Genomic DNA, 26,933 nt, shown 5'->3' with positions numbered 1-26,933 from the left:
CAGATGGGACTGGATTGATCCTTGCTGGCTCTGAGAATGGAGAAACACCTAGGAATACAATTCACCGTGAAACATGAGAGTCATCAGTGTCTCTTCCCCTCCTTGGAGAAGAACAAGAGGGCACATTCCAAGGCAGCCCAGCACCAAACAATAGAGCCGCCTCGTTAAATCCAAACCTAATTCCTATCTTACTAGGATTCCCAGCACGCTTTAAGAGTGAGACAATGAGCTACTTTCCTAGCCAGGTCTTTCTTGCCCAGTAAACCTACCCAGGGTAAGCACCAAATCCCTTCACCCTATGGGAGGGTTGGGGGGAGGATCTGGGGATTTCCTGCCCCGTCCCCCCCATTTTCCCTCTTACAAAACACTTAATTCAGAACTGCCCTTTCTACCTCTGAATCTCACTTCACAGGTCTTTGCTAAAAATGCTGGTGACTTGACCCAAAAGATAAGTCTTCGACTATGACGCTGGCTTCTATGATTTCAAAATACTTGGACAGCAATCACTCAGAATGTGTTGATCTGAAATGGTCACTTGGAGAAGGAAAACTTTTCATCAACCTTTACGACTTCAGTGCCATTGTTGTTTGTTTTTTTCCCCCCTCCTTATTGGTAATCCGAATCTAATTGAGCTTCGGCAACACTGTGGGGAGAACCGTAGTTTATTATCTCCCTCATCAGGTGATCAATGATTTCATTAATAAGACAGATAACAAAACTGTCATATCATCGACACTGTTATGAAAGATGATCCTAGCTTCCCGCTCCATTTTCCGAGGTCCGGGGTTCTCTGTGGCAGCTCTGAGTCCATTCAATATTTTCCACAGACAGAGAAAAGTGAAAATCCATTTTGAAACCAATTTCAATTAGGATCCAGAAGCTGTTATCACAGGTGTCGCAGAATGGGCCCGTAAGTGGAAATGTCGCCTATCCATTCTGAAATGAAACCTTATCAGGGGCTACAAAGATGGCTGGGGACAGCCTATCTGTAAATTACTTTTCGTCCTGTGTTAACTCAACCTTAGTCCTGTCATATGGAATTCTTTCCATCCACTAGTAATAATCTAATGACTAACTAGACATAGCACCCAAATGGCTTTCAGCCGGACAGGGCTGTCCCCTGAAACATGGGTACAAATGCAAAAAAAAAAAAAAAAAAAAACCCCACGCTCAGGCCAGTGGGCCAGCAAAGGGCTACTAGGCAGGCTTTAAATGATAGAACTAAAAGTTTATTATGGGAAATAAAAGAAGCTCCGTCTCCACCCATTGCATTCCTGGTGATTTTTCAATTGCAAACTCCAAGGCTCTGTGATTTCATTAATGCGGCACCCAAGTCGGGAGGCTTTTCTCTCACATCTTTCAGGCTCCTTTTAGCAAATTATCCCATGACGGCGGATTTATTCAGTCAAAGACCTCGGACTTTGAGAGGCAACAAAAGAACCAAGAGACTTTCTGGTCCACCTGCCTGGCGGATGATGAAGCAGGGAAAGTCTCCCCCAGAGAAACCAATCAAGCCATTGTGTGGCACAGTCAGACCTTTCCAACTGTCAAGCCAGAGAGCAGGGGAAGAGATGAAAGAACGCAGGACGAAGCTACCATTTACGGAACCATGTGGGAATGGTCTCCTAAGATTTAATAATTGGGATGGAACTCAACTTTCTACAACTAAAGGCGGGGGGTGGGGGGGAAGAAAGAGACCAAGAAGAGGAAAGAGTCAAAGAAAGGGGAAAAAAAGAGTGAAAAAAAAAAAAAAGAAAGAAAAAACCAGCAGCCTAAGTCAGAGTAGGAATAACTTGTACAGAAAAATTTCTTCTACCTAAGATGAAGTTCTATCTGTAAAAGTAAAGGGGAAAAGAATGATGTTACCAAAAAAAGAAAGAAAGAAGAAGACTTAACAAAGCCTTGGATATTTTTCTTCTGGGTTAGAGCAGCATTAGATGTTCTGATTCTAACCCTCTCCTGCAATTCATTCATGGTAGCAAAACAACAACAAAAAAAGCCCTCATTAATATGACTGCCTTGTAGTTTTAAGTATAAAATGGTATTTCCAACTGACCTAAAAGAAAACAATATGTTGACTGGGACACTCAAAAAAGACATGAGATGATATGTTTTGGGCAGTTTTTAAGAACATTTTAGTTCTACTACTAATTTAATATAAAATATTTAGACAAAAAGGAAAAAACTAACAGTGAGTATAACTAACAGGATTTAAAACCTCACGGATTTTTTTTTTTTAATCATAATACCAAGCAACTCACACAGTTCTAATGCTTTTTCTTATCAGTTACTCATGAGGTAACTATTACTACACTGAGTTTAAAAGCAAGTATCTGTCCAAATTTGGGGAGGGGGCTGTTTTGCATGTTGATTGTGGTAGTATTTATACGACTTAATGGATTTGTCAAAACTCACAGAAGTGTACACCCAAAAAAAAAAGTAAGTGGTGCTGTATGTAAAGTTTTAAAAACAGACAGAAATTGTGGATTTGGCAAGATTTCCATGTAAACACAGTAACGAGAAGCTTTTTGCTTTCACCATCACCCTCCCTCCTTCCCTGCCTGGGACCCTCAGGGTTCCTAATGGTTCAGGATGGCATATTTTAGCATTCCTGGAACAGAGCCCTCCCCTCAAGTAGGGACTCAAAGCGGTACCTGGCTGAAAGCCACCAAGATACTTCCACAGAGGGACATTGCCCTCCCACAAGCACCATTTTGACCCCGAGTTTCCACTCTTTGGTTGCTGTTGTTGATTCTGATCAGTTTATTTCTGAAAATGTGAAATATCCACATCACTGGGTCACAAGTAATCAGGGTAACCCAGAAACTTTCCACAAGCAGAACACATAATGCTGTGGCTTCTTTTTACTCCCAAGTCTGGAAAACTGCAGCAAGATCAGATTGAGTCTATTCCTGATTTCTCTGAGAAACTGTCCTTTTGAAGGGAAAGTCCAATAGCCCCACACAAGAGAACAGAGCAGCTCTGCCCTCAGGGAAGCCCATCAGCACAGAATTACTGATTTTACCCCATAATGTGAAGGCATGTTTATGAATGAGGAATAGCCTCACCAATTTGATTCAGTAAATCCAACTTGTACCAATTTTAAGACCAATAACTTGAAGTACTGTTTCCTGAGCCCAGCTCCTAGCATCTCCTTGTTTGTTAAGCTCCATCCTGATGACCACCACTTGTAAGGATTTTCTGTAAGCCAACACCCTCTAACTGCCTCAATCAAGTTAAAGCTTACCCAAGCACAGATTAGCAACAAATGATACTGTGTTGAAAGGCGTGAGATGAAAAGTGTCAGTGAATTAAATCCTTCCAGATTTTGCCCTGAATTATTACTATTAATAGTAAAAGTATTACTATTACTAATAATAGCTGCCGTATCTGGGAGCTCGCTGTGGCAGCCTCTGAGATGTTAAGCACGTAGCCCAAGATCACACAGCAATAAAGTGGCAGAAAGAAACCCTGGCATCCACCCCACTGCTGGGCTACACACGCCCCCTGCCCCACAGAGCCGAGGGAGGTTCCAGCAGGTCTGTGCACTGTGCGGGCTGGGGCCCTGTAAACACTGAAGGAGGATGAGGTGGGGGCAGAGAAGACAAACCAGGTGCTATGCTCAAAAAGTTACATGTATTACAGTGAAGAGGGGAGGGATTGAAAAAAAGGGGGCACAGGGAAATTTTAGGAGTGCAATTAGTCTGTAGGATACCGTAATGGCAGCTACATGGCATTATACGTTTGTCAAAACCCATAGGACACACAACACAAGGAATGAGCCCTCATGGAAACCATGGACTGTAGTTAATCATCATGTATCAAGATTAGTTCATCAATTGTAACAAACATTATGACACTTATAAAATGTTAATAACAGGGGAAACCAGGGAGACAGGTAAGTAGGAACTCTTTGTACTTGCTGATCAATTATTTTTCTGTAAATCTAAAACTTCTCTAAAATATAGTCTACTGATTAAAATAATAATAAAAAAAACTCTCCTCCAATTCAAGCGTTATTAGGTAGTTCCCCCAAAGGATGCAAGACTATATGGAGAGAGAAAAAGCTGAAGCGCAGAGCTGCATTTGAGAAGAAGGTAAACATGCACTGATGTTGGGCATAAAGGTCATTCTATGGTGGAGCAACATGAATGAAGAGGAGCCCTTCAATTTGGATAAATCACAGGTTAGAAGTAGAAAAGCAGAGTGGAGAGGCAGAATGAGGTCAGATTTTGGAAGATTATCTCACAATATTAGGCAAAGGGTTTTGAGCTTTATTTTACAAGTAGCTGGGAATCACTGATGGTTCTAGAGTACGGGTATAGCATTAAAAGATTAATTGGGCAGGAGCACCTCCATGAATCAGGGCAGAGTGATTGGAGAGGTTACTTTAATTGTCTACGCATGAGGTAGTGAGGTTTGAAATAGTATTGTGTGGTAGGGTGGCCTGAAGGGACACATGGGTGAATAATTACAGAGGAAAATCTACCAGGACCTCAAAACTGGTAGGACACGGGAAGCCAGAGGGAGGGAGGGGTCAAAGGTGACGGTGCGGTTTCAAGCCTGGGTGACTGCAGGAAAGGCAATACACTCTGCCAAAATAAGAAGCCAGAGGTTGCCAGGTTTAGGAACACATGAGTTCCTGAGAGCTCAAGGGATGTCAGGGCTCTTATGAGAATCAGATTATTCGTCTTGAGTTAGTTGGTTTAAAAACATGAAAACTCTTTGAACAAGCATAAAATTTAATACAGCACAAACTACTCTATAAATGGGTACCACTAACCTGAAAGGAAACAGTTTACCCCTAAAAAGGAATCAAGAAAGCAGATGCACTGTATGGTGTTTCTAATATTAAGACAATATAAAAAAGCAATGTTAGTTTTCAAAGTTAAATCAAAATAAATTTTCTCAAAATTATCTTTCCCATTTTCTAGCTTAAGAAGGCATTCAGAAGGAAGTTACACAGATTTTTTTTGGTGGTTTTTTTTTTTTTAATCCATCCTTCCTTAAGATGTGTAAACTTGGTCACTTTGAGGATTTGTGAAGCATCTTGAACTATTTTTCAGACAGAGTTCAGCAAATTCAAAATTACTTTTGCCAATCATTTTTCCATTAATTTCAAAATCTATGTGCATTTTCAAAAAAGCATGATCTTTTTTGTTTTGGATTCATAACATTTAATTCATTCCCGTAACACTGGCTAATGTTTGCTAAGCTCTTACTATGTACAGGCACTGCTTCGTTTAATCCTAAAGATCCTGTGAAGTGGGTCTAATTAGATCTTGCTAAACAGATGAGGAAACCGACACTTTGAGAAGTGAATTTGCCCACATTCACCAAGCTAGTCCTTGGTGTAAAAACTCAGCTCAAACTTTCAGCCCAAACCCTGGGGTATTCCTATCCAACATCCCACAATGTGAAACCGGGTTATCTGAAAGTCCTTTCCGTCCATCTGTCCATCTGTCATGTGCTAGGAAATGGGATGTGGCCAAGAAAAAAGGGATTGAACATCTAAAGGGACAGGCAACCTAAAACTCACAATCTACTGGCTTTTTGGTGTGAACCGTCCACCCATTTCTGAGCAGAATTAGGTCTATAAACTCTTACCATAAAAAAGGTCAAAGAGACAAGAGATCCTGGTGGTGAGTGGCTGACAAACTCCAAGCTCTCAACAAAATTCTGAGCTATCTTACTCCCAGCAAGGAGACCAACAGATATTCCAGTTCATACTCATAAGAGTTACTGGACAGTTTGAAAGAAAATCACAAGGCCAGGAAGCAATCAAAAGTTAAAGTTTTTTTTAAAAAAAGCATCTCCTACATATTTGCCGACCACAACACTTTCCCCTTAGAAACCTCAAAGAATTTTTTTTTTAAGCAGAGGAGAACCAAGCACTTCTTTTTGAAATAATCAAAGAGAACAGGGAACTTCCTCTCCCTTATTAATCTATCAGCTTTGGTTTCACATTGCATCACCATTAAGATAATACTTTCTGCTTTCTATCACTTTAAGGTATGTTCCCAATAACTATCAGATCTGATAAAAGATCCCCAAGACCAGGACCTACATACGTTTATTATTACTTTCTTTTTTAAAGCAGAGTAGTAGGTTAATGAGAAATATCAGATTACCTCTTTAAAAAAAAAAAATCATAGACCAAAAATGAGACAAAACACCTCACACTGAAAAGTCAGTGTTTGCAAGTCATCGAAGGAGATTTAACAGGACAATGAAAATGTTTAGTACATTGGGACATCTAGATTAAAAAAAAAAAAAGTCTGTTATTTACAAAATACAACATGCAGCTTGGAAACTAATGAATTCATTCCAAAAAAACAAAACAGATCATTAAGGCATTTCATTTAAGGCACTAGCATATTAACAGATTTAGAGATTTTTAAGTAAACAATGACAACTAATATCTGAGTGCACACTTTATATGTGAAAGACTCCATCCTGGATGCCAAAAATGATCATTTACATGTCAACTGCACTGAACAAATATTCAGAAAACTAAATGTCCTCTCATCATTTATGCTTAATAGATAACACTAAAGCTTAAAATCAAACTATAGCACATGAAACATACACTGTGGTTCTTGAATAAGTGTAATGAACGCTTCATATGTTGATATAGGTCCTTAAATGTTACAAAAATCAATTTGGCTCCACATAAGTTACAAAACAGCTTTTCACTTGTGCTATTTTCAAGTTCAATGTTGAGACAAATCCTTCCTTAAAATGTTGCTTCAGGTTTCTGAACCATACATTTTGGTTGTGTGTATGTGTACGTTTACACAAAACGTATGACTTGTTATTCCAGAAGTAGATACTCAACTGAGAAAAGTAAGAAAACAAATCTGTAAGGACATGCAGAGGAATGTGCGTGGTTTGGCTGGAAGGCTCCACAATCAGGAACAAATTGCAGCACATAATGGCTGGAAAAGTTAATTAAGTCAACCCAACACAGCGCCAATAACAAAAAGTTTTTGTTTGTTTTCTTTTACTCTTGAAATTGTGGATGGGAGAAAGAAAATACACAGGTTATGTCCATAATATATCTTGGTATGGAACTTATTTTTAATTATTCATTTACAAATCTCTAAATTCCACAGCTTTGTAAGGAAAGGCTAAGAACCCCATGGAAACAGTAGCAATTGGTACTACATGTAGTAGGATCTAAGTAATTTTCATAGTCTTTTTGTGAACAGCCTCAGTGAAGGTATCTAACCACTTCTGAAATGCTTCAGAGAAAAGACAGAACTGACAAATAGATGAATGACCATGGCAATGACAGTGTGCCAACCTTTAAAAGCCCACCTCCCACTAACTCTAAAACCCAAATCAAACCCAGACCAAAGCCCCCAGACCAGCTGTGAGACCACAACTGAGAGCAAAGGGCAACATGCCACCAGGTAGGAGCTGGCAGAACAAAGAAGCCGGGCCATTCCACCCCCTGAGCACGATCCTAGTGCCATCAAGAGGCTCTGAACTAGTTAGATAGTTAGATGCCTCCTGCAGGGAAATTTATATTAAAAAATCATTACCATTATTAGCTTTGCTTATGTAAAGCCAACACAAGGAAAGAAGTTTATTTTCCTTCATTTTACTTTTTCTTTTCTTTACACTTATTTGCTGGTTTCCCTGGAGCCTTCCAGCAGGACTGCCACTGATGTTTACAAACACCACCTCCATTTCCCTTTATTTGATCAGCTCTTTATGCTATCCCAAAATAAAAAGGAGTAAATCCCTTACAAGAAATAGAACGTTGGAAAAAATGGTCAGCACTCACAGGGCTTCTAGGAAGGCTATCATTCAGGCAGGAGCCCTGCAAACCTGACTAATGAGCTTTTGCCCCCAAATAGGATGCTTTACACCCACTTAGAGGATGCTTCAAGAACCCACCCTGATCAGGGTGGAAAACCCATGGAATTCAGATTCAGTCAGTTCTGTGGTTATCTGGGACTCAAGGACTAACTTGTGTAAACTGTGACTACTCCTTCCCTGGCTACTGTTCCCCAGTGGCTTCCTGGCTGCCAGGGGCTGATTAGGTTAGCACCGCTCCCGGGCACCCGAAGGAAGTTAATGGGGACAACTCATGATCAGAGTGGCTCAAGACAAATGCGGCAGCACCAAAAACCTGCCCAGCATGCATTCTGGTGCCAGAGTGGCCAACTTGGCAGCACCTTCACCAAGGCTAGGTCGCTGTGGTTACTCTGCTGAAATTCACAGAAGGGACAGTGGCTTATGGAGACTCGACGTGGTGCACCACCAGCTTCTACCCACTTACACGCCTCCCCTGTTCTCACACACACACTTACACACAGGCTCACTCATTCACACACACCACTAAAAAATTCCTATTAAAATTCCCAAATCACCTACACGGCATAGACTGACTCTTTGTCTCACATAATAAATGTGTCTAATTTTTACAAATTCCAGAGAAAAGAAGCAAGGGCCACGGGGTGCTTTTTTAGGGAGAAAATATGACTTCTATAATTCCACTGGAGGAATAATGCAAAAAGTAGACTCCATTAAAATAATGGAGTCTTGACTTGAAAGTCTTGACTTGGAGTCTAGTCTTGACTTGAAAGACCACGAATCAAGGGAGATATAGGGACATATTTTCTTATGTATGTAAAGTAAATTCATTATTTTAACTCAGATATAAATAGATCTCCCTATAGATCAAGGCAAAATGGGACTCATTAGTCAGTGGGTTTACCACCAGTCCCTCCCTTCGCCCACCCAAGCCGGCAGTGCACACTGCTGACACTGGGGACGGGGGACAGGTGAGCAACTCGTAGGCACAGAGGGCAGGACCAGACGGTGTCATAATCAGACCGGAAGGTGCAGCTTTTTTTACTGGATGTCTGCACTCACAGCCTACGGTTGGAGGCTGTGACCTTCCAAAGCAGGTTCTGACCCTCCCATTTCATTGCATGTAAAAAGTTAGACATCAGCCTAGTCAAACCTTTCTTGGAGTAAATAAAACACAAACCCACAGGGAGGGAGGGAGCAGGTTGGCTCAGCAGATCCAAATTCATTTACCCAGGTAGGCAGTGTCCAGGACTGAGAGCGGGCCAGCCTATCCTTCCCAAGGACACATCGCAAAGCAGAGTGCAATTCATGAAGGCCAAGGGTGGCTATGAAATCTACAGAAAGCTAAGGAGCTGATGGTCTTAAAGCAGGGATGAAAAGCAAGGACGGGAAGCAAAGGTTACCATTAACTTATTCAGTCTGTTTTTACCAGAGGTGGGGTCTGGAATTTATTTTCAAGGCTCCATGCTTAAATTGAAATGCCTCTCAGCACTATGCTTAAAATATTAAAACATATAGCACAGAGAAACAGTGGCTCTCTGTTATCTCTGAACGCAAATTAAGGACATTAACCTGCATCTCAGAAACTAGACGAGGCTCAACCTTCAACCACTACTGAAGGGTCAACCATTAACAGCTTTTAAAATCTTTTAGAGTGGACTCCTTAGGGTTTGGGGGGTTGGCAGGGGACCCTCTCACTAACTTGGACAAGACAGCGCTTGTGTCTTTTATAATAACTAATCACTAATTATCCTGAGAGTGGAGACTTCCGATGTGAAATGCAAAGTATTTTGAAGTCCTGCCAGACTCATCAAGATGATTTCCAAAATGCCAAAACAGGAACTTCCTATAATAAATAACCTATCACATTTACATCTCAAATTAGAAAATTTGGAAGAAAACATGTAGCTTCACTGCCAAAATAGAGATGCCGAAAGCTTGCCCATCCCAAGCCCCTCCCCCCAGAAACCACCTCCATTTATGCTCTTCAGCCTCTCAGAGGACAAACACAGGTCCAGGTGCAAACACTCAGTTCACGAGGAATGCCAAGCACAGAACAGAACTGCAGGCTTGGCTGCAGGGAATCCCCGTGGCCGCTCACCATTGGAAGTGGTGCTGGAGGCCACGGCTTTCTCGCTGACATCTGGCCGAGTGGGGCATTTCACTATGGAATTCTCCACTTTCTTTTTCTCAGTGGTCGTCGAGCTCTGGGACTGGGCCTCCATGACGCCTTCTCATTCCTTCAGCTCTGGCAACCAGGAATCCCTGAAAAAATCCACAACGGCACCATCAACCTCAAATAAGATGGAGGAAAAAAGAAATCCCAAAAGCCACTTCATCTGTCACCTAAGGAGCATCAGCCAATTCAAAATCAGCCTAGGCATCAGCCTAGAGCATCAGCCGATGTGAAATCTGGACGTCCCTTCCCCACAAGTTTTCTTACAAAAAGGCCTCAAAAGTTCTAGTAACAAGCCAGTTGAATTCTGTCTACTTGTGCAAAAGAAGGACAGAGGCACTTGTCCATAATGTGGGACTTCTCCCAAAATCCTACTGGGCATTTCCTATTAAACAGTCTAAGTGTCTCCATTTTCAGCTGTGATTATGGTGAGAAACCCAAGTGTCAAATTACTCCTTCAAGCCACATCTCCAAATGTCTCCGACATTTATTAGAAGGTGGCCAATTTTATAAGAAAGGGAAGTAGGACAACTTTTTAAGCCAGGGACAGCTTTCAGTTATTAATTAGATGTTTTAAAGAGTGACTGACAAGGCCGTCCCTGCCATCCAGTGGTTAAGTTTCCACATTCCAATGCAGGGGCTGTGGGTTTGATCCCTGATGGGAAGCTAAGATACTATATGCCTCATGGCCAAAAAGCCAAAAAAAAAAAAAAAGAGAGAGAGAGAAACAATGTAACAAATAAAATAAAGATTTTTTTAAATGGACCACATTTAAAAAAGAAATCTTTTAGAAGAAAAAAAGAGTGACCCATGGTTTCTCCCATCCAATTCTAACTCAAAGCTTTGAATCAGAGGACTCTGGTCAATGATTTTGCTTTCCTCACTAAGATATGTGAATTGCAATACACCTCTTAAGCCTAATTCATTCAGGAAAACCATATTCTTGAAGCTTTCTCTGAATAGCAGAACATTTCCATTCACTGAAGTTACGTTTTTAAAACGTCAAAGGTGACAGAACAACACACTCTGGATCCTAAAGGAAAAGGCAAAAGATCACGGACAGCAAAGGCTAGAACCACTTAAGAAATATTAAAACTCAGCTAAAGGCAGGGCAGTTAGTCTGTCTTTCACTGGTGTCATTCATGTGATAATCGCCCTAGCTCATCATTCATCAATTTTCACTCTATTTGGTTCATGTTCCTTTTTTGCAGTCATGATCCACAATAACAAAGAATACAAGAAAAGACGACAAGTCCCCTCTCTACCATGATTCCCTTAAGTTATCTAGATTTCGGGCATTTCTTCCATGGAGTCATCTGCCTATTTTCTACATTGAGCCGATACCACTGTGTTCCATCAAAACGATTAGTGAAACAAACTAGGCAACCCGGTCATGGACTAAACGTTTTAAAGAAACAGATGGAGGATTCTTAGTTAACCTTAACTCACATTAGCAAGGGAACTGCAAATGCTTTCTTTATAGTAGAAGAAACCCAGAATAACTAACTAGAAAAGCTGAAGGCCCACAGGCCTCGTGGCCCTGGAGCAACAGCTCTTCCAGTAACTTCTACATCTTCTCCTTGATTATCCACTGGCATTCACTGAAAAGCACACAAGTTATTTAAGAACAGCTTTTCTAGAATAAAAAAGACAAAAAGACACCCTAGGTTAAATTTACATATCAATTATAAGATCCACTCCAAATTCAGAAACATTACTCAAAGAGCCCAACAGATCACAATAGTGAAGGACTGTAGGCCTTCTTTTCTGAAGGTTGCCATGGTGCACAAGTCAATGGGGAGGGCCTTACTGATGCCCCCTGGAGTTGTCCGACACCTCAGTTTCCTTGTGGCTCAGCTGGTAAAGAAACCACCTGCAATGTGGGAGACCTGGGTTCGATCCCTGGGTTGGGAAGATCTCCTGGAGAAGGGAACGGCTACCCACTCCAGTATTCTGGCCTGGAGAATTCCAGGGACTGTATAGTCCATGGCGTCGCAAAGAGTCGGACACGACTGAGCACCTTTCACTTTCAGTTTCCTTCTCTGTCACAAGACAGTGTCACACAGAGGGACTTAACCTTGGGGGCAGTGGGGTGTCCAATCTTCTTTAAGGAGATGTTAAAACTTATAGATCCTCCCCCCCCACCAGAATATCCATTTTTTAATAAAAGACATTTAATATTTATTTTTATTTATTTATTTGGCTGCACCAGGTCTTAGTTGTGGCATGTGGGACCTAGTTCCCTGACAAGGGACTTAACCCTGGCCCCTTGTTTTGGGAGCTCAGAGTCTTAGCCACTGGATCACCAGGGAATTCCCCAATAGACTTAAACACACAAAAAAACTGTCCATTTGATTTTCAAAGGATCACAGGCCCTCCAATCCAGATCAAGAACCCTTGAAAGAGAAATTATCAACCATCCCTTCCAGCTCTACCAAACCCAGAATAATTCTTTAACTTGTTTGAATGCTCCCCCCAAATTGATTTATACTTGATCTTAGCCGAAAGGGCAAGAAGGGAACTAAATTGATTTAAATATCATGTTTAAAGCATGCAATTAGAACCATTCAACCTCATCCACAGCACTGTTTCTCAGGGTAGTACAAGCGCCATCTGAATCAGCCTTGTTTTGTTTCAGTGAAACATTCAGAGTTGCCAGCCTAACCCCTGATGCTTGGAGGTGGCCCCTGAACCTCTATTTCAAACAGCGATGGTGATTATCAAGATCACTGAACTTGCAGACATGTTTTTGTTCACCACTCTGTACAATGCTGTAGGTCCTCACTGAAATCTCTGCAGACTCGATGAACTACAGAATGAAGTGCTGAATTCCAGCAGCCCATCCCAACCACCATCCTAATCAACTCTGCATCTGTGTGGAGTCTTTGCTGAATGTCTGTCTTCTCCTCTAGACTCTAAACTCCACGAGGACAAGCCCCCTGGCTACCTCCTCAGCACCTCATACCTGCAAGAGTGTTTACTATGTAAACACACAGTCCAACAATGATCCTGTGACTCAGTTCATCAGTCTTCAATCTTAATTGCCATTGACTTAGCTACATATCTTTTCTTTTGTAGCCCGTGTTTCTTTGTAAACCGGAAAATTATACAAAAACTTTAACAGGAATATTTAATCAATCAAAACACTCCATTTTCAACCATTTTGGATAAAGAGGCACTTATTATAACTGTTTCCCTCGAAACACACATAGTTTTATCAGTGCAATCTGGATGGAGTTTATTGATACCAGACACAGAAATCAGCTATTGGAATAGAAAATAAATAAATAAATAAAATAAGAAGAGATGGGATTCTTGGTAGGAATTCAGTCTGTCTCTTCCTTAGGAGAGGAAACTAATAGTAGTGAGGAGAGGAGTCACCAAAAGCTCCTTGACAAACTTGGTTTTTGTGGAGTTGTTGGTTTTCCCCCAAGCAAAGGACTTCATTTTAACAAAGCAATAAAAACCCTCCAAATACTCATCACCAGAGAGAGGCTCCCAAGAAGAGGTAAAGCCCCAGGCTCTGATTGAAATCACACTAATTAATGGTCTTGGAGAATACTAATTTCTCCCCCATCCTCCTGTTCAAAACTGATTTTTTTTAGAAATAGGCCCTTGGTCACTGGAAAGTCTACCCCCTTCTTCTATTTTGACAACTTATTTTTGGATCTCATTAGTTAGTAACTAATTATTTAAAAGTGTGGTTTATGCTTGCAACAGGGCTATAAAAATGGCAACTTGCCAAGGCAGACATCTGCTTCCTGTATATCCCTATAAATTATATCAGCTTCTTTTACTGATAAAATCCCAACTTTGTCTCTGTCAGTTACAAAGGAGAAAGTTTTCACATTCGAGATTCTCACACCTCATCAAAACTCTGCCTAAAGAGTTAGTGAGAGAAAAGGGTCTGCTTCTAGCTGTGGTGCCAATTTTTTCATAGGATTTTCAGCCGAGTTGGAAAACTCAGTCCTCAGTCCTGAGATAAAGCAAAGCATGAGGTACAGAAGTGACCAGTAAAAATTCCTGATGGAATCCTAAAATACACACAACTAGGGCAGTAGCCGATAGGACTCCTTTTAAAACTTGGCATTTCTTAAATAATAAAGTAGAATTTATTTAGAACATAACTCTGAAGGAAAACTTCAGTTCTGCTTCACTTCAAAGATTTTTCTCTGAGGAAAACATACCACTGGTTTTTAGATGTGAATGAAATGCGACTTTTAGACCCAATTCCTTTTCTTATAAAGTCAAACTGTTCTCCTTCAATCCTTTTCACCACTGCAACATTATACACAAGATTTGCTGGCATGCCCCTTGACTCTTTATGCTTAGGAAAAGAAAAAAGAGAGAAGGAAAGAAAAACTATCTGTAGCTGATGTTTTGAGTCCTAGGAGCTTGGGTATATTAAAAAAAAAAAAAAAGGAATGAAGAAAAACTGCTCTAATAGGCCTGCTAAAGCTTGAAGTTTCATAGGTAAATGCAGGAATGAAAATGCCTTCTTGAAAACAAACAGTCCTGGCTTTTCCCCATTCAACTAACTGTCCCTGATCCTGATCCTTTTGTAATTTCCCTGAGGCCTAAACCCAGGGCACAATTCATTCTGGACCCTCTTTTAAACCTAATCCCTTTGTTACTAGCAACCTGCCCACAGGTGGGTCTTTCCTAGCTAAATTATAAATCTTAACTTGCAGCAAAAGAAGACACCGTGTCCTGGAGTCACTGACCATGTGATGCTGCAGCGCACATCTTCACATTTTCACAGGAAAGGCGGCCAAAGAAAAGCCGCAACATGTACCAATTTGGAGAATGGGAGAGGGGGGTCTGCATTGGAAATAGCACATCCCCCACCGCACCAAGCCGCAAGGGTGGCCCTCCCTTTAGAGTGGCCACTTGGAGCTAGTAAGAAAGAAACTTTCATCTTTGCAAAGATGTTGTCATTTTGCATTATATATATATATATATATATATACTTTTTTTTTTTTTTAGTAAGCAGTGGGTTGTGGTCTGTGCCGCCTGGGCGCGCTTGCATCCTGCGCTTCCACACTGGCTTCCCTTCTGTTCCCTGCACGGTTCGAGGGGCCGCGTCCTCCAGCCCCAGCTGTCAGTTCTTGCCGCCGCGGCCTCGGGGCGCCCGCCTCGCCGTCAGTTCCCTCCCCAGCGCGGTAAGGCCCCGCCGCGCAGCGCTGGCTCCTTGAAATAGGCCGGCTCCACTCTGATCCGCCTTCCAGAAGCGTCGCCCCAGCGAAAGGGCAGACCAGGGTCGGGACGATCAGAACCCCGCAGGGCCTCCGCAGCCAGAGGAGCGGCCCTCCTCACTCTGCATCACCCGGGTCACCCGCTCCCGGGGAGGACTCGCGAGCACTGGAAAACTCCGCACAAACGGTCCGGCAGTATCCCCAGCAGGCAGTGGTCGGCGGCGGCCCTGAGTGCATTCACATAGCTGTTTCACCGACAGAATTCGGGGAGATGCAACTTTCTGGGCACTCGGCAATGCAATACCCTGTGTGTCGCTCTACATTAAAGGACTGGGGGACACTTGACCTCTTCAAGAAACCGCACTGGCTGGATGCTTCACATAACCAAACTTCTAACTTGCTTCAGAGGCTCTTAACCCGGTTCCAAATGTGTTCCTTCATCAGCTGCCCTAAACCGATTAGGTGTGTGAGTGGTGAGGGGGCAGACCTATCTCATGGGCTTTCTGTGTGAGAGCCCTCAGTGGAGTTCCGAACTTTAACCACGAAGCTTTATATAATAAATGGAGAGCATGAAAAATCACCATTCAGCCTTTCCCCTTGCAGATCTCTGCAGTGAGCCCTGGGATGCACACACAAGCAGGATTCTCTGAATGGGTTAACTCCTTAAAATGTTTAAAAAAAAAACAAAAACGAAGCACCAGTGCTAAAACCAACATTTGAAATGATGTTTGAACTGTATAAAATGACTTTCTAATCGAAGGTGAAATGAGACAGTAATTCTAAACTAATAATGCATCCTTTGTGAACAGCAGACTACTTCATCCATTTCCCTAATCCAGCTGGTTTATTTTTCAGTGTCCTGAATTTGGGATTTTTTTTTTCTTGATGCATTTAAAGATTTAAAACAAGTTAAAAGCCTGATTAGTGGCAACCTGATCAGTTGCTGAGCAGTTACTGCCAAGGCAGGAAGAAGGCATTCTAGGAGAGGGCGCTTTGAACAGTGTGGTGAATTAGGCCTTCAGTGAGAAATTATTTCCTGCAACTCAGGGAGCTCTTGCTGAAGAGGAATAAAGCTTTCCTCCAGAGAAAGTATCTTTACTTATACCTGTCCATAAGTTTATTAAGCTGAATGATCTTCCTAATATGCTAATGTTTGAAAAATCCAGAAGGAGCCTGTGTAAGGATTTCTAAGGAGCTTCCAGCACATCACTGAAAAGTGACATTTCTCCCACCTGTATTACTTACTAGCAGATTAGCGGCTTCTTCAAGATGCTAGTCTTGGAACAACCATTTAGGTAAAATGTTCTATTAAATAGTTCTACCTTCCTGCAGCATTCAAATTCAGTTCCTAAAGAAAATGGCTGCTCTGGGAAAACTTATTTTTTAAAAATCAAAAAGCACAAACTAATAGCAATTTTGACTTTAGAGCAATTCTGGAAGTGAGAAATAGCATGAGTTTCCATGAGCAAAATTCAGGGAATTTGAAACATGTCAGTGGGTTTCATATAATCATGCATTATAGAAAATCTCTTATAGGTTTGTAATATGGTTGATGCTTCCTGGCACTCAAGATATCTTTCTGAACTTAAAATCAATTAGATATGCATAACCTCTGTAACATACCAAGATTTCCCAAGATTCCTACAGCTTCCTCTCCCTTCCCTGTCTGTAATGCCTTTCTTTCCTGCAAGCTCAACTTCATAAGTTCTTAATGAAATCTTCATGAATTTTTAACTATAATATTTTTAAATGTGCAATTATTTTACGTTTACATGTGATTGTATTCCCCCATAATTAGGAAAACCAAAAGCCTTAACTGCAAATAACTCCTCTCTGTTTAAGTCACCAAAAATGGTCTTTGGTAGCCTAAGGGGTCCCCCAAATCTGCTACCTATTTTTTTCAGATCTTTCTTTCCCAGTTTCTGAAGCTCCTCATCTCAGATAAGCAGTATCCATGATAGGCCTACCCAAACAGAATTACTTGAAAAGGGAATGGAATTACTCTAAGGGGAAATAATTGCTTGTCTATGGATTAAGTGAGTTTGATTTCAGTAGTTTAACTACATCTCAACTTTTTAAAAAGTCATATATTTAACTTCAACTACTGAAAATCTTATTTGACATGAAGTCATCATTGCTACTAGCATTAAAATCACAAATGACGTTTTGTATGCCGGTTTTCCTTTTCTGCTATGTGTACTTAAAGGAAAGACCATCAGCTAATCTAACTTTCTCAGGAGGACTTTATGAGAAACATCTGAAGGATAAAGGTCTCTATTTAATACTTGTTAGTTACTGTTTCTGAGTTTTGCAAAAACTTTGAAACATCAGGCCAGTGTACTTTGGTTTAGGTTTGCAGGAAGTGCCCTGCATAGCAGGTGCCATTAAGGAATGAGCTGACACCCCCATTTTCTGTGGGTTTGCTGCAGACAGACAAGCTTCAGACAGAAAAGGAGACCTATAAGTCAGTTATCAGTCTATAGATCAGCTAAGCTCATGAAAACTGTTATTTCCCTTAAACCTACATATGTCACAAAAAAACATCATGACTGATCAAAGATGCCCCTTGTCTCACTTCTCTAAAGTTTACAGGAATTAAAAGTCTTCAAATATTTTCAGAAGGAAAAAAAAAGTGCTAATTTTAAAATCACTCTAAGAGAACTTCTATAACTCTTGGTTCCTAGAATTACGTGTGCCTTGACAATCAAGCTTAAGGGGATAGAGTACATGTTCTATGAATAAGAATTTACCTTTAAAGCATCACAAATATGGGACTAATACCTGCTGGGTGTTAAAATCAGCTGAAGATACCCCAAAGGTACTTATTTTTTCAGTCTGGTACTGTTCACTGTACTTTATCCTCCTGATTTTTAAAGTACAGATTCTTGAATCTTAATTGCAATGTAAAAAGCACAGTTTTCAAAATTTAAGAATTTTTAAATCACAGTTTATTCAGTAATAATTTCTGAATTATTCCTGATCGACTCAGCCTATAAACTTTACAGAATTCTTCAGCTGTCTTATTTTTCACCTCCTGCCCACCAATCATATACAGAACTGCCAATGCAAACTATACCAAACGATGCACCCTCCCAATGAAACGCCCTGGTGTGGAATTTCATTGGAACCTCACATTTCAAACAACAGATGTTGTCCTGAAGTGGCATGGCCTGGTCCATGCTCCATTCAGGGTTCCATACATCTTAGTTCATTTAGGCTTCATTCAAAAAAAAGTCTCTTGAGACTGAATTATTCTTTTTCAAAATATCACAAGATGAAATCGAGAATATGGTTTCACTGCCTCATTCCTTCATTACAGCAATTGGAGAGTTAGTTTTAATCTGAATTGGGAGTTTTCAGTCTCTTTTTGTAAAAACCCATATAACATACAACTCTGGAGTATTTTTAGGTGTTTAACGCCATTCTCCCCCTTTTAAAAGTCCAGGGAGCTAAAGCTGCAAATTTCCACAAGAAAATTAACAAATAGGATGTCACACTGGCTTCTGAAGGTACTTCCAGAGTCAGATTTAAATAAAATGACACTTAGCTCCTATTATTTAATTTCATTCTATAGCATAAAAATTACCCAAATATACAATCAGATGTTTAAAACATACTCCTGTCTCTCTCTCTCTCTCTCTCTCTCTCTCTCTCACACACACACACACACACACACACATCACCTCACCTCCCTTCCAAAAAAAAAGTAAAGAAAAGCCCACTAGCTGTTTGAGGCCAGCAATCAATCCAATTTACTGCAGGTACAATTTATATGTACACTGCATGCCACAACAAAACCACAGTGTGATGCCAACAGGGCCCTTAAGAAAGTTTTCCCCTAAATCTCTGGCAAGAAGCTTTAAAAGAAAGCAAGGATTACAGTCAGCTAGAAGGTAGGGAGGGGACTTACCTCAAACCCAGCCAAGCGGAAATCAGAGCAGTAATTCTACAAGTCGACAGAGTACACTTTCAAAGCTATAATGGTGTGAAGAAGTGCTGGGCACCATGGCCTGAAGGCACCGCTAATACACTGATGACTGATGGCCGGCCTGGGCAGACAATGAATTTGGGGCTTGAAAACTAACAGAAACCATGCAGCACTTTGACAAATGGGCTTTCACAATTTCATTCATTGAATAACCTTTAAGCACAAAATTGGCTCGAGTTCTCCTGGGAATTATGTGACAGGTCGTTGGACGATGATGTAAGTATTTTCTTTTTTAATTATGACTTGTATGCAAAATGCAAAAGCACCCTAATATGAGGACACAACCCTAAATGCTGCAGATGCATGTGTGGAGCTCCACACAATATTGCCTTTCAGGAGGGGGGCTGGAATGTTCCAATGCCACCTTATTAACTAGGTAATGGCCTGTTCATTCAGTTTCTTTAGAGAGCCATAGATTTTCTGGGACATTTTGTCGGATTGAAATATACACACATGGAACAAAAAACACTTTCACAGTAAAAAAAAAAAAAACAACCTGAAAGTGGTCATGAGTAGCTAAGTGTGGCACTAAAATATAGTGCATTAGAATTACAAGTAGAAAAAGTCTAATTTTAAGGGGTGAGGCAAAGGAAAAGTGCCTTGAAACAATTGAGACACCACATAAAGTTTGCAGTCGAATACACTTGCCAACACAGTTAACATTCGATTTCTTTCCAAAGGCTCCCCTCCCTTTCTTTCCCTGTAAAACTAGCCCTTCGATGGAAAAATCATAATTTTGGCAATTTCGAAAGAGAGCATGAAATACTTAGTGTCTCTAAATTAACAAGTACCACTTACTCCAGGCAGCATTGCCTTTAACAGCTTCTAAAAACTTAAGAAAAGGATCTTAAAACAGGAAGCTTAGTGAGCTCATAAAACTGTTGTTGGAGCCAGGAACACATAGCATATTTAATCTGCAAACTGTGAGAGTCTACAGTGATTTCAGCAAGATCTGAGGCATGCCCTCAAGGTTTGCTGGGATCTGGGATTAGGGGGTTGATAAGAACCTCTACTGCCCATGGACATGTTTTTCTTCTGCAGTTAAACACAAATGCACAGAGACATTTGACTGCTGCTTGGCGTTACTGCTCAAGTTATAAAAAAGCTTTGCAGCTCCTTTTGCTGTCAATATATCAAAGTTAAAAAAAAAAATCATCAAAGTGTGAAATTTCATTTAAAGTCTTCGCCAGTCTACAGCTCTATTTCACAGGCCCATCAAATAAAAGTAGAGATGAAAAATACGCTGAAAGTACTTGAAAAAAGTTTGTGGCGTTCCCCCTGCCCTGTTGTTGTTTACTCTGTCTCCCTTTATTTGCTTTGAAACTAGAACAAATCAATTTTCATCTGGAAAAATGACAACAGGAAGTGAAGGGCAGCATCTTCTAGTAGCCTTTCATGAAAAGACAACCTGAAGTCATTATTAGAGTAGAATCTTATACTTACCAAATGAAATACACACACACACACAATTTCTTCTACATTCATGTCAGCATTTTAATTGACTCTCATGATATAAGTTGGCAGAAAATTTCTTGAATCTTCCAAAACAGATCAGACCGACTACAGAATACGGATGCCAGCAAAACTAAAACCTCCTTCAAAGAATTTTTTTAGCTGGGGATTTACAACAATTGCATAAAGAAGAAAAGGCTGACTTTTAAGATAATCTACTATAGTCTAAAAGCATTAACATTCCATTACTAAGGTTTTCTTGAGGATTTCATGACTCACTGATCCACTTCTCCTTCAAGACTGGTTTGTCTTAGTACACTACTGTCTCCATATAAGTGAGTGCATGGAACAATGAACATTAAATTGTTTCCTTTCATAAATTCCCAAACCTTATTCTCCTAAAAAGGGGGCAAGGATAAACAGGACAGCTCACATAGATGGAAGGACCCCTAAATGGCGAAGCACAGAGGAAGTCTGAAATCCTTACAGCATGCAGGTAATCAAGAAAACTGGCCAAGAAACAAAGGAAAGTTCAACTTTTAGGCTAGGGCATCAAACTGATAAATTAATGACTTTCATTAAATAAGTAATGAAATAATTCACCAGAGTCATTTTTTATCAGTACTGAATTTTCTCATTTCTGTCTGTAGTCCTTTGCAAATTCGACATACTGGAAAAGTGTATTTATGGAAAAGTGTATTTATGTCAGGGTCCGATCAAGGAATCCAAACATGTTAATGGTACCGAGAATTGGTTAAGTATCTGAGTTGAACCTACTAGCCTATTCAGACAATATAGGCTATACCTTTTAAAGTGCTTCTGTGTGTGTGAAATTTCACTAGACACCTCTCACATTGGACTCATTCAGGCATCTGAAACCAAAGCTTTCCTAGGCTGACTTTAAGAATTATATACCCTGAAAGGCTCTCCCCTTAGGCAGGCAGTTTCTGATTAAATAGCTTTTAGTGTAAAATAAACCTCTTCTCTCTATAAGTATGCTATTACAACTAATTTAAATGTTAGTTCATGTTTGTTTTAGGTCTGACTACAGGCCAACTGGCCAAAGTGTTTGTGTACCAGGTTAAGACCAATATTTCCTAACATAAACAAATTCTTTAGATACTTTACACAGTTTACATTGTTAAGGCCAATCACCGCTACTTCAATATAGCCCCTCAAATGAAATACTGTTCTGCTTTAGAAAGATAGAGCGATTTTGAGGTTATTTCACTACTTTGAAACAGCATTTTCCTCCTTCAAAATAATCTTGACACATGTAATTAAGAAACTGTCAGACTATTATTAATTTTTAATTTAAAACCTAAATGAAATAATTACAGGAATCAATCAATAAGGCACCTATTCAAATTACAGAGCAATTACATAAATACTCAAAATTAATACTTTAGGCCAAAATTAATACTTTAAGCCAATCCTTAAGATTTCTGTCTATAATATGCTAAGACACCAAACAACACAAAAAGTGTAACATGGGGACCATGAATAGTTCCTGTCTTAAATAGAAATGGCCATGGCAGAGGGCTCCACCAGCTATGCCCAAGGCACTCAAGCTGGAACTCTTTTTCAAAGTTCATTTATTTCCACCAGACGCATATTTCAGGGATATCAAAAATCTCCCAATTCTGTCCAAAATCATATTGGGAGGCAAAATCTTAATTACTGCGCACTTCCAGCAAAGGGCTCTGGGGAGGAAAAGGGAGAGAGATAAAGGAGCGAAGAAAGGTGTTTTCTAGAACCAGTCTGGCTAACGCCACTGGCCAGGTCTCTGCACAGCGACCGACCCTCCATACCTCCGACTAACGGGGCTCTGCTACTTGGAGATGCGGACGGTCCATCATTTCAAACTGAAATGGCAGCTGGAAAATGTGGAACAGCTGGCAGAGAGCTGGGAGAAAATGTTTTACATAAATATATGTACATATAAACTGGCAGAGGGCCACGAGCGCTGTACCCAAGGCCAGAATCTCCTCAGGACTGCACACCACGGAGATGAGACCCCGGGGCGGGCGGGAGGAGTCGCCCGGAGGATGCCCCCCGCACAGTCTGTTTACACGAGGTCAGCCGGGGAAGCGTGGGTCCAGCAGCTCTCCGGACGGCATCTCCTGAAGGAGGTGCCATCGCCGACTCAAGCACAAAGTTCAGGGGAGGATAAAAGGCCTGGCTGTGCGGTGGTGCTTCGGCATCTGGCAATCTGCTTAGAAGTCACTTCACAAACTCCCTAAGTTTGGGGTAAATATTTATTCCTTCTCCACCTCCTCCCGCCCAAGTGCCCTCTGCAACTCCAGAAAGTAACTGTCCCCTGCAGAGTGATTCATACCCAACTCTGCTCGCTGAAAATGCGACCTCTTAAATGATCATTGCAGGCGCCACGGTTACCCATACCACGACCACCACCACCCCCGCACCACTCACTCCCTGCAGCTTCTAATCCTTTCATTTCTTTTGTTGTCTTTTCCCTTACTTTCTTTCATTTTTTTTTTAAAATGCTGTCTCTGGAAAGGAAAAGAAATGAAAGAATCCCAAATCATCCACAGATGGTACAACTTTCACTTTTCCTCTCTTAGGACGGAGGCGCGCCTCTTTCTCCCGGCTCACACCCCACCCCCGATGGGAAGCGCAGGCTGGAGGAAGCCCCCGCCGCGGCGCTCCTCGCGCGCACCCACCTCACCGCCCGCCGCCTTCCGCGCCCGGCCCCCCAGAGGCATGCAACAGTGCGAAGGCGGGCGCCCGAGCCCCGGGGGCTAGCGGAGTTCCTTTCGGCCCTCGGGAAAAGGAGTCGGGGCGAGGGGTGCAGTCGCCGCGACTGCTCCAAACTTCGTCCCCAGACCTCCCAACTCCGGGAGGTGAAATTCTCCAGCCCGTCTCCGGATGGCAGCCAGGTCAGACGCTGCGAAGGGGAGCATCACGCAGGAGGGGGCGAAGGGAAGGCTGGTTCCGACGCCTTACCGGCTGCTCCCGAAATCTGGGCGCCTTTTGACAGCCATTTTCAGTTCCTCCCGCGCCCCCCGTCGAGGACTCCCCTCTCGACCCAGAGGCGCGGGCGCGGCCGCAGGAGCTGGCTCCCCGGTGCGGGGCCCCGCGAAACAAAGAACTTCGGGCGGGACGTACCTGCGGCGGCGGCGGCTGTCAAGTCCCCGAACTTCCCATAGACCCGCGTCCCGGGCGCGGGCTGGCGGCTCCGGGTTCCGCGCGGCCGCGGGCCGCTCTGGCTAAGGCAAGAGGCCGGGCAGGGCGCGGGGGTCCCCGGCGACGGGCATGGTGCGGCGCGGGCGGCCGCGGGGCGCGAGGGGAGGGCGGGTCGGGGCGGCGAGGGGGCGCGAGGGCGAGTGTGCGAGCGCGCCGGCGGCGGTGGCGGTGGCGGTGGCGTTGCCCCTGCCCGCTCCCGCCCGCTCGTGCGACTCCGGCATCGGTTTCAGGGATCGTGTAATCCGATCCCTTCTGACTCACAGGCCCTGAGTGACAGTTCTGATTTGGTTCACCCGCGGGAGGGAGGGGAAAGAGAAAGAAAGAAAGCCCCCACTGCGCTCCCCTCCTCACATGCAACCGACTTTCTGGAAGAAGGTCCCATCCCGGCCTGGAAACCCGCGCGGGCTTGGAGGCTCCCCCAGTCCCTACCCGCGCAGCCTGCGCTACTCACGGGTGGAAAAGTTGTCCCTCGGCTCTGCTCTTCCCTCCCTCGCGCTCCCTCCTTCCCTCCTCTCCTCCTCTTCCTCCTCCTCCCCGCGCTCCTCCTCCCCCAAGTTTTAACAGATGTTGCCGGACTCTCGGCTCGCGCTCGCGCTCCCTCTTCCTCCGCCCCCGCCCCCGCCCCGTCCCTTTTCTTTCTGCCACTCTCCGGCGGCGCGGTGGGGACGCGCCGCGCCGAGCAGCAGGACGCCTGCCACCGCAGGGGGCGAAGTTGGGAAAACTTGGGAGGAGTGCGGCTCGCCTTACTTTTGCTTTCTCGCTCCTTCCTGGCCGCGCCGGGGGCCCGCGCTTCCCCACCCGCCGGGTCCCTGCTCCCGCGGCGGGTCCCAGCGGCGACGCGGGCGGCGGCGCGGAGGCGGCCCGGGCCGGGGTCGGGGGCTGCGGGGGGAGCCCGGGCGCCCCGAGCCACGCGCGCGCTCCCTCCCCGCCCTCCGCCTCCTCCGCCCCTCCCCGATCCTCTCACAGACACATTCAAGCCTGCTCCTCCTCTTCCCCCTCCTTGACCCCGCGCCCGCTCCGCGCGCCGAGGCCCCACCCACCCGGCTAGGGGAAGGGGGCCCTGGCGTGATGTCACCGCCGCCCTCCCCGCCCGCGCTCGCCCCGCCGCCCCCCACCCCAGCGCCCAGCGCGCCCGGGCAGCTTGTCCCAGCTCCCGTCGCCTTCCGCCCCGCCTCTCCGCTCCGCTTTCTCCCGGCTCCCAGTTTGGGCTCCCTTTTTTCTTCTTTTAAGGCCTCTCTGATCACAGCCACCCCCCTTCCCTCCTAGACTCTCCCTCTCCTTGTACATTTCCCCAGGCCAACCCTGAAACTCCCCCTCTCGCCTGAGGATGCTTTTGAAAGTTCAGATTTTTCCTCCCCACCGACTCCTCTGCCCTCGGAGCCAAATCTGGGAAGTGGGAGCTCCCCACTACGCAGCCTGCTATTCCCATGGGTTACTTTAGTAAGGACACAAAAACAAAGACCCCAGGCTTGGAGCCTGGACTCCAACGTGAGCTACCAGAGTGTCTCTGTCCCTGATTGATTTTCAGCGGCCCAGTACCAGAAAAAAAATTATTTTCCCTCCCTTCTCAACCAGCCAGCCTGCATCCATCTGTTCCCTTCCAGCCTGGACCTGTAACCCAAACAAGGAGTTCCCAAGGGAGGAACAACGAAAGGAAAAGAAAACTGGTGGCATGCCCGAATCCATTCTTCCTGGGGTCATCTGAGAGTCCGCCCACCCTCCGGTGGCCTCCCGCAGCGCCTCGGAGCTCAGGGTGCACTAGTGTTGACTCCTAGAGCATCTTGACTGAAGGAAGAGCGTAGGTGGATGAATGATTAGCTATTATGATCTGAAGAGCATTTTGAGATTCAGATGCTTAGCTGGAGAATTTTTTAAGGGAATTGATGGTGGTGTTCACTATTTGTTTCCTGGGACTTGTTGCTTATCTCAAAGATATCACAAAAGCAGACCCTGGCTTAAGCTTTTATGGTAGAAGCAGTGGAGATAAAGGAGGACTGGAGGTCCTTATGAGCCATTTATTTTACAGTTTCTCTCTGTACTTCACCGTGTTTGGGGGGAAAAAAATCTGACTCATACAGAGCAGTAGCCTTAGGATTCAAGGGTGGTGGTCCCAGCTTCCCCTTACTAACTGGCCTTAGGCCCAGGAGGATTCTCTGAGCATCCACAGGCTCTGGGCTCATCTGCAGAATGGTGATAGGAAAACCAGGCCAGTCCACATACCTCCCAGGATTTGTAAGGGCTTCCAAAGAGATAATGCATGTGAAAGTGGAAATGGATACAAATGCCTAAGAATTATATTATGCTCTTTCCCACGTATACTTCAGCATCCGTCACAATATTTTTTTTTGTATTCAAGTACTGCTTCTGTCTCAATCACATGAATGCAAGTAATACATCCCGATAGCCTCCTCTGTTCACCCAATGGCAAAAAAAGAATAATAATAATAAGTAAAAAGGAGAACGACAGCCAATAAATCAACAACTGGAATAAACTAGATATTTTGACTCTTACTTAAAAGTCTAGCACATTTTGGATTTGAAGATCTTGATTCTCAGTTTTAAAAAGATGAGAACAAAGGAAAAGCAGCTCATCGTTCTCCTTATGCCCATCAGAATAGTTAAAAACAAGAGGAGAAATAAAGCTGGTGTCTCCTGTGTGTCCCTGTGTCCTCACCTTAGGTTCTTGGCAGAAATGAAGTTTTCTGCTTTAGTGATAAACACAGATGTGAGTGGGAACATTTTGCAGAAATAGTAGAGGAAATATAAAACAAGGGTTACCCTCATGTGAGTTAAATAATGCCATAATACAATGACTTTCAGCCTATATTAACAGAAAAATTCTTTATCCAAAGGAAATCTTGTGTGGAATCCCTGCATATAAAGGAACGCCATCTCTAGTTGCTGTTGGGTGGGGTCTCAAAGCCCAACCCCTTAGCCTTTCTCTTGTCACTCACTCCCTTTTTTTAAGAGCCCTGAGACATCTCTAACAACCTTAAAGTCACCCTGAAACTCAATAATGTAACCTCCTTGTAATGGTAAACAGGCACTTACAGTTTTACAAGGTTCTGAGATCACCCTTCCTATAGACAGC

General features: G+C 43.3%; 1 protein-coding gene across 7 annotated transcripts in view; it reads right to left on the bottom strand.

Moving 5' to 3' along the window:
• GLI3 (GLI family zinc finger 3) overlaps positions 1–24,713 on the bottom strand; it is a 305,222-nt gene extending 280,509 nt beyond the window's left edge. For 2 of the 7 annotated variants that reach the window (XM_043463518.1, XM_043463521.1), the window contains exons 1-2: positions 23,765–24,281; positions 9,926–10,089 (exon numbers count right to left, since the gene is read on the bottom strand). In XM_043463518.1, coding sequence (XP_043319453.1) covers positions 9,926–10,049 — 124 coding nt within the window. In that variant the 5' untranslated portion in view covers positions 10,050–10,089; positions 23,765–24,281. The other 5 variants (XM_043463520.1, XM_043463519.1, XM_043463526.1 and 2 more) reach the window with 5 other exon arrangements.
• Positions 24,714–26,933: the final 2,220 nt, after the last annotated feature.

The sequence above is a fragment of the Cervus canadensis genome, chromosome 3 (genome assembly GCF_019320065.1).
Source record: "Cervus canadensis isolate Bull #8, Minnesota chromosome 3, ASM1932006v1, whole genome shotgun sequence".
In the NCBI taxonomy this organism is placed as follows: domain Eukaryota; kingdom Metazoa; phylum Chordata; class Mammalia; order Artiodactyla; family Cervidae; genus Cervus; species Cervus canadensis.
This window is presented reverse-complemented; position numbering and strand designations above follow the sequence as displayed.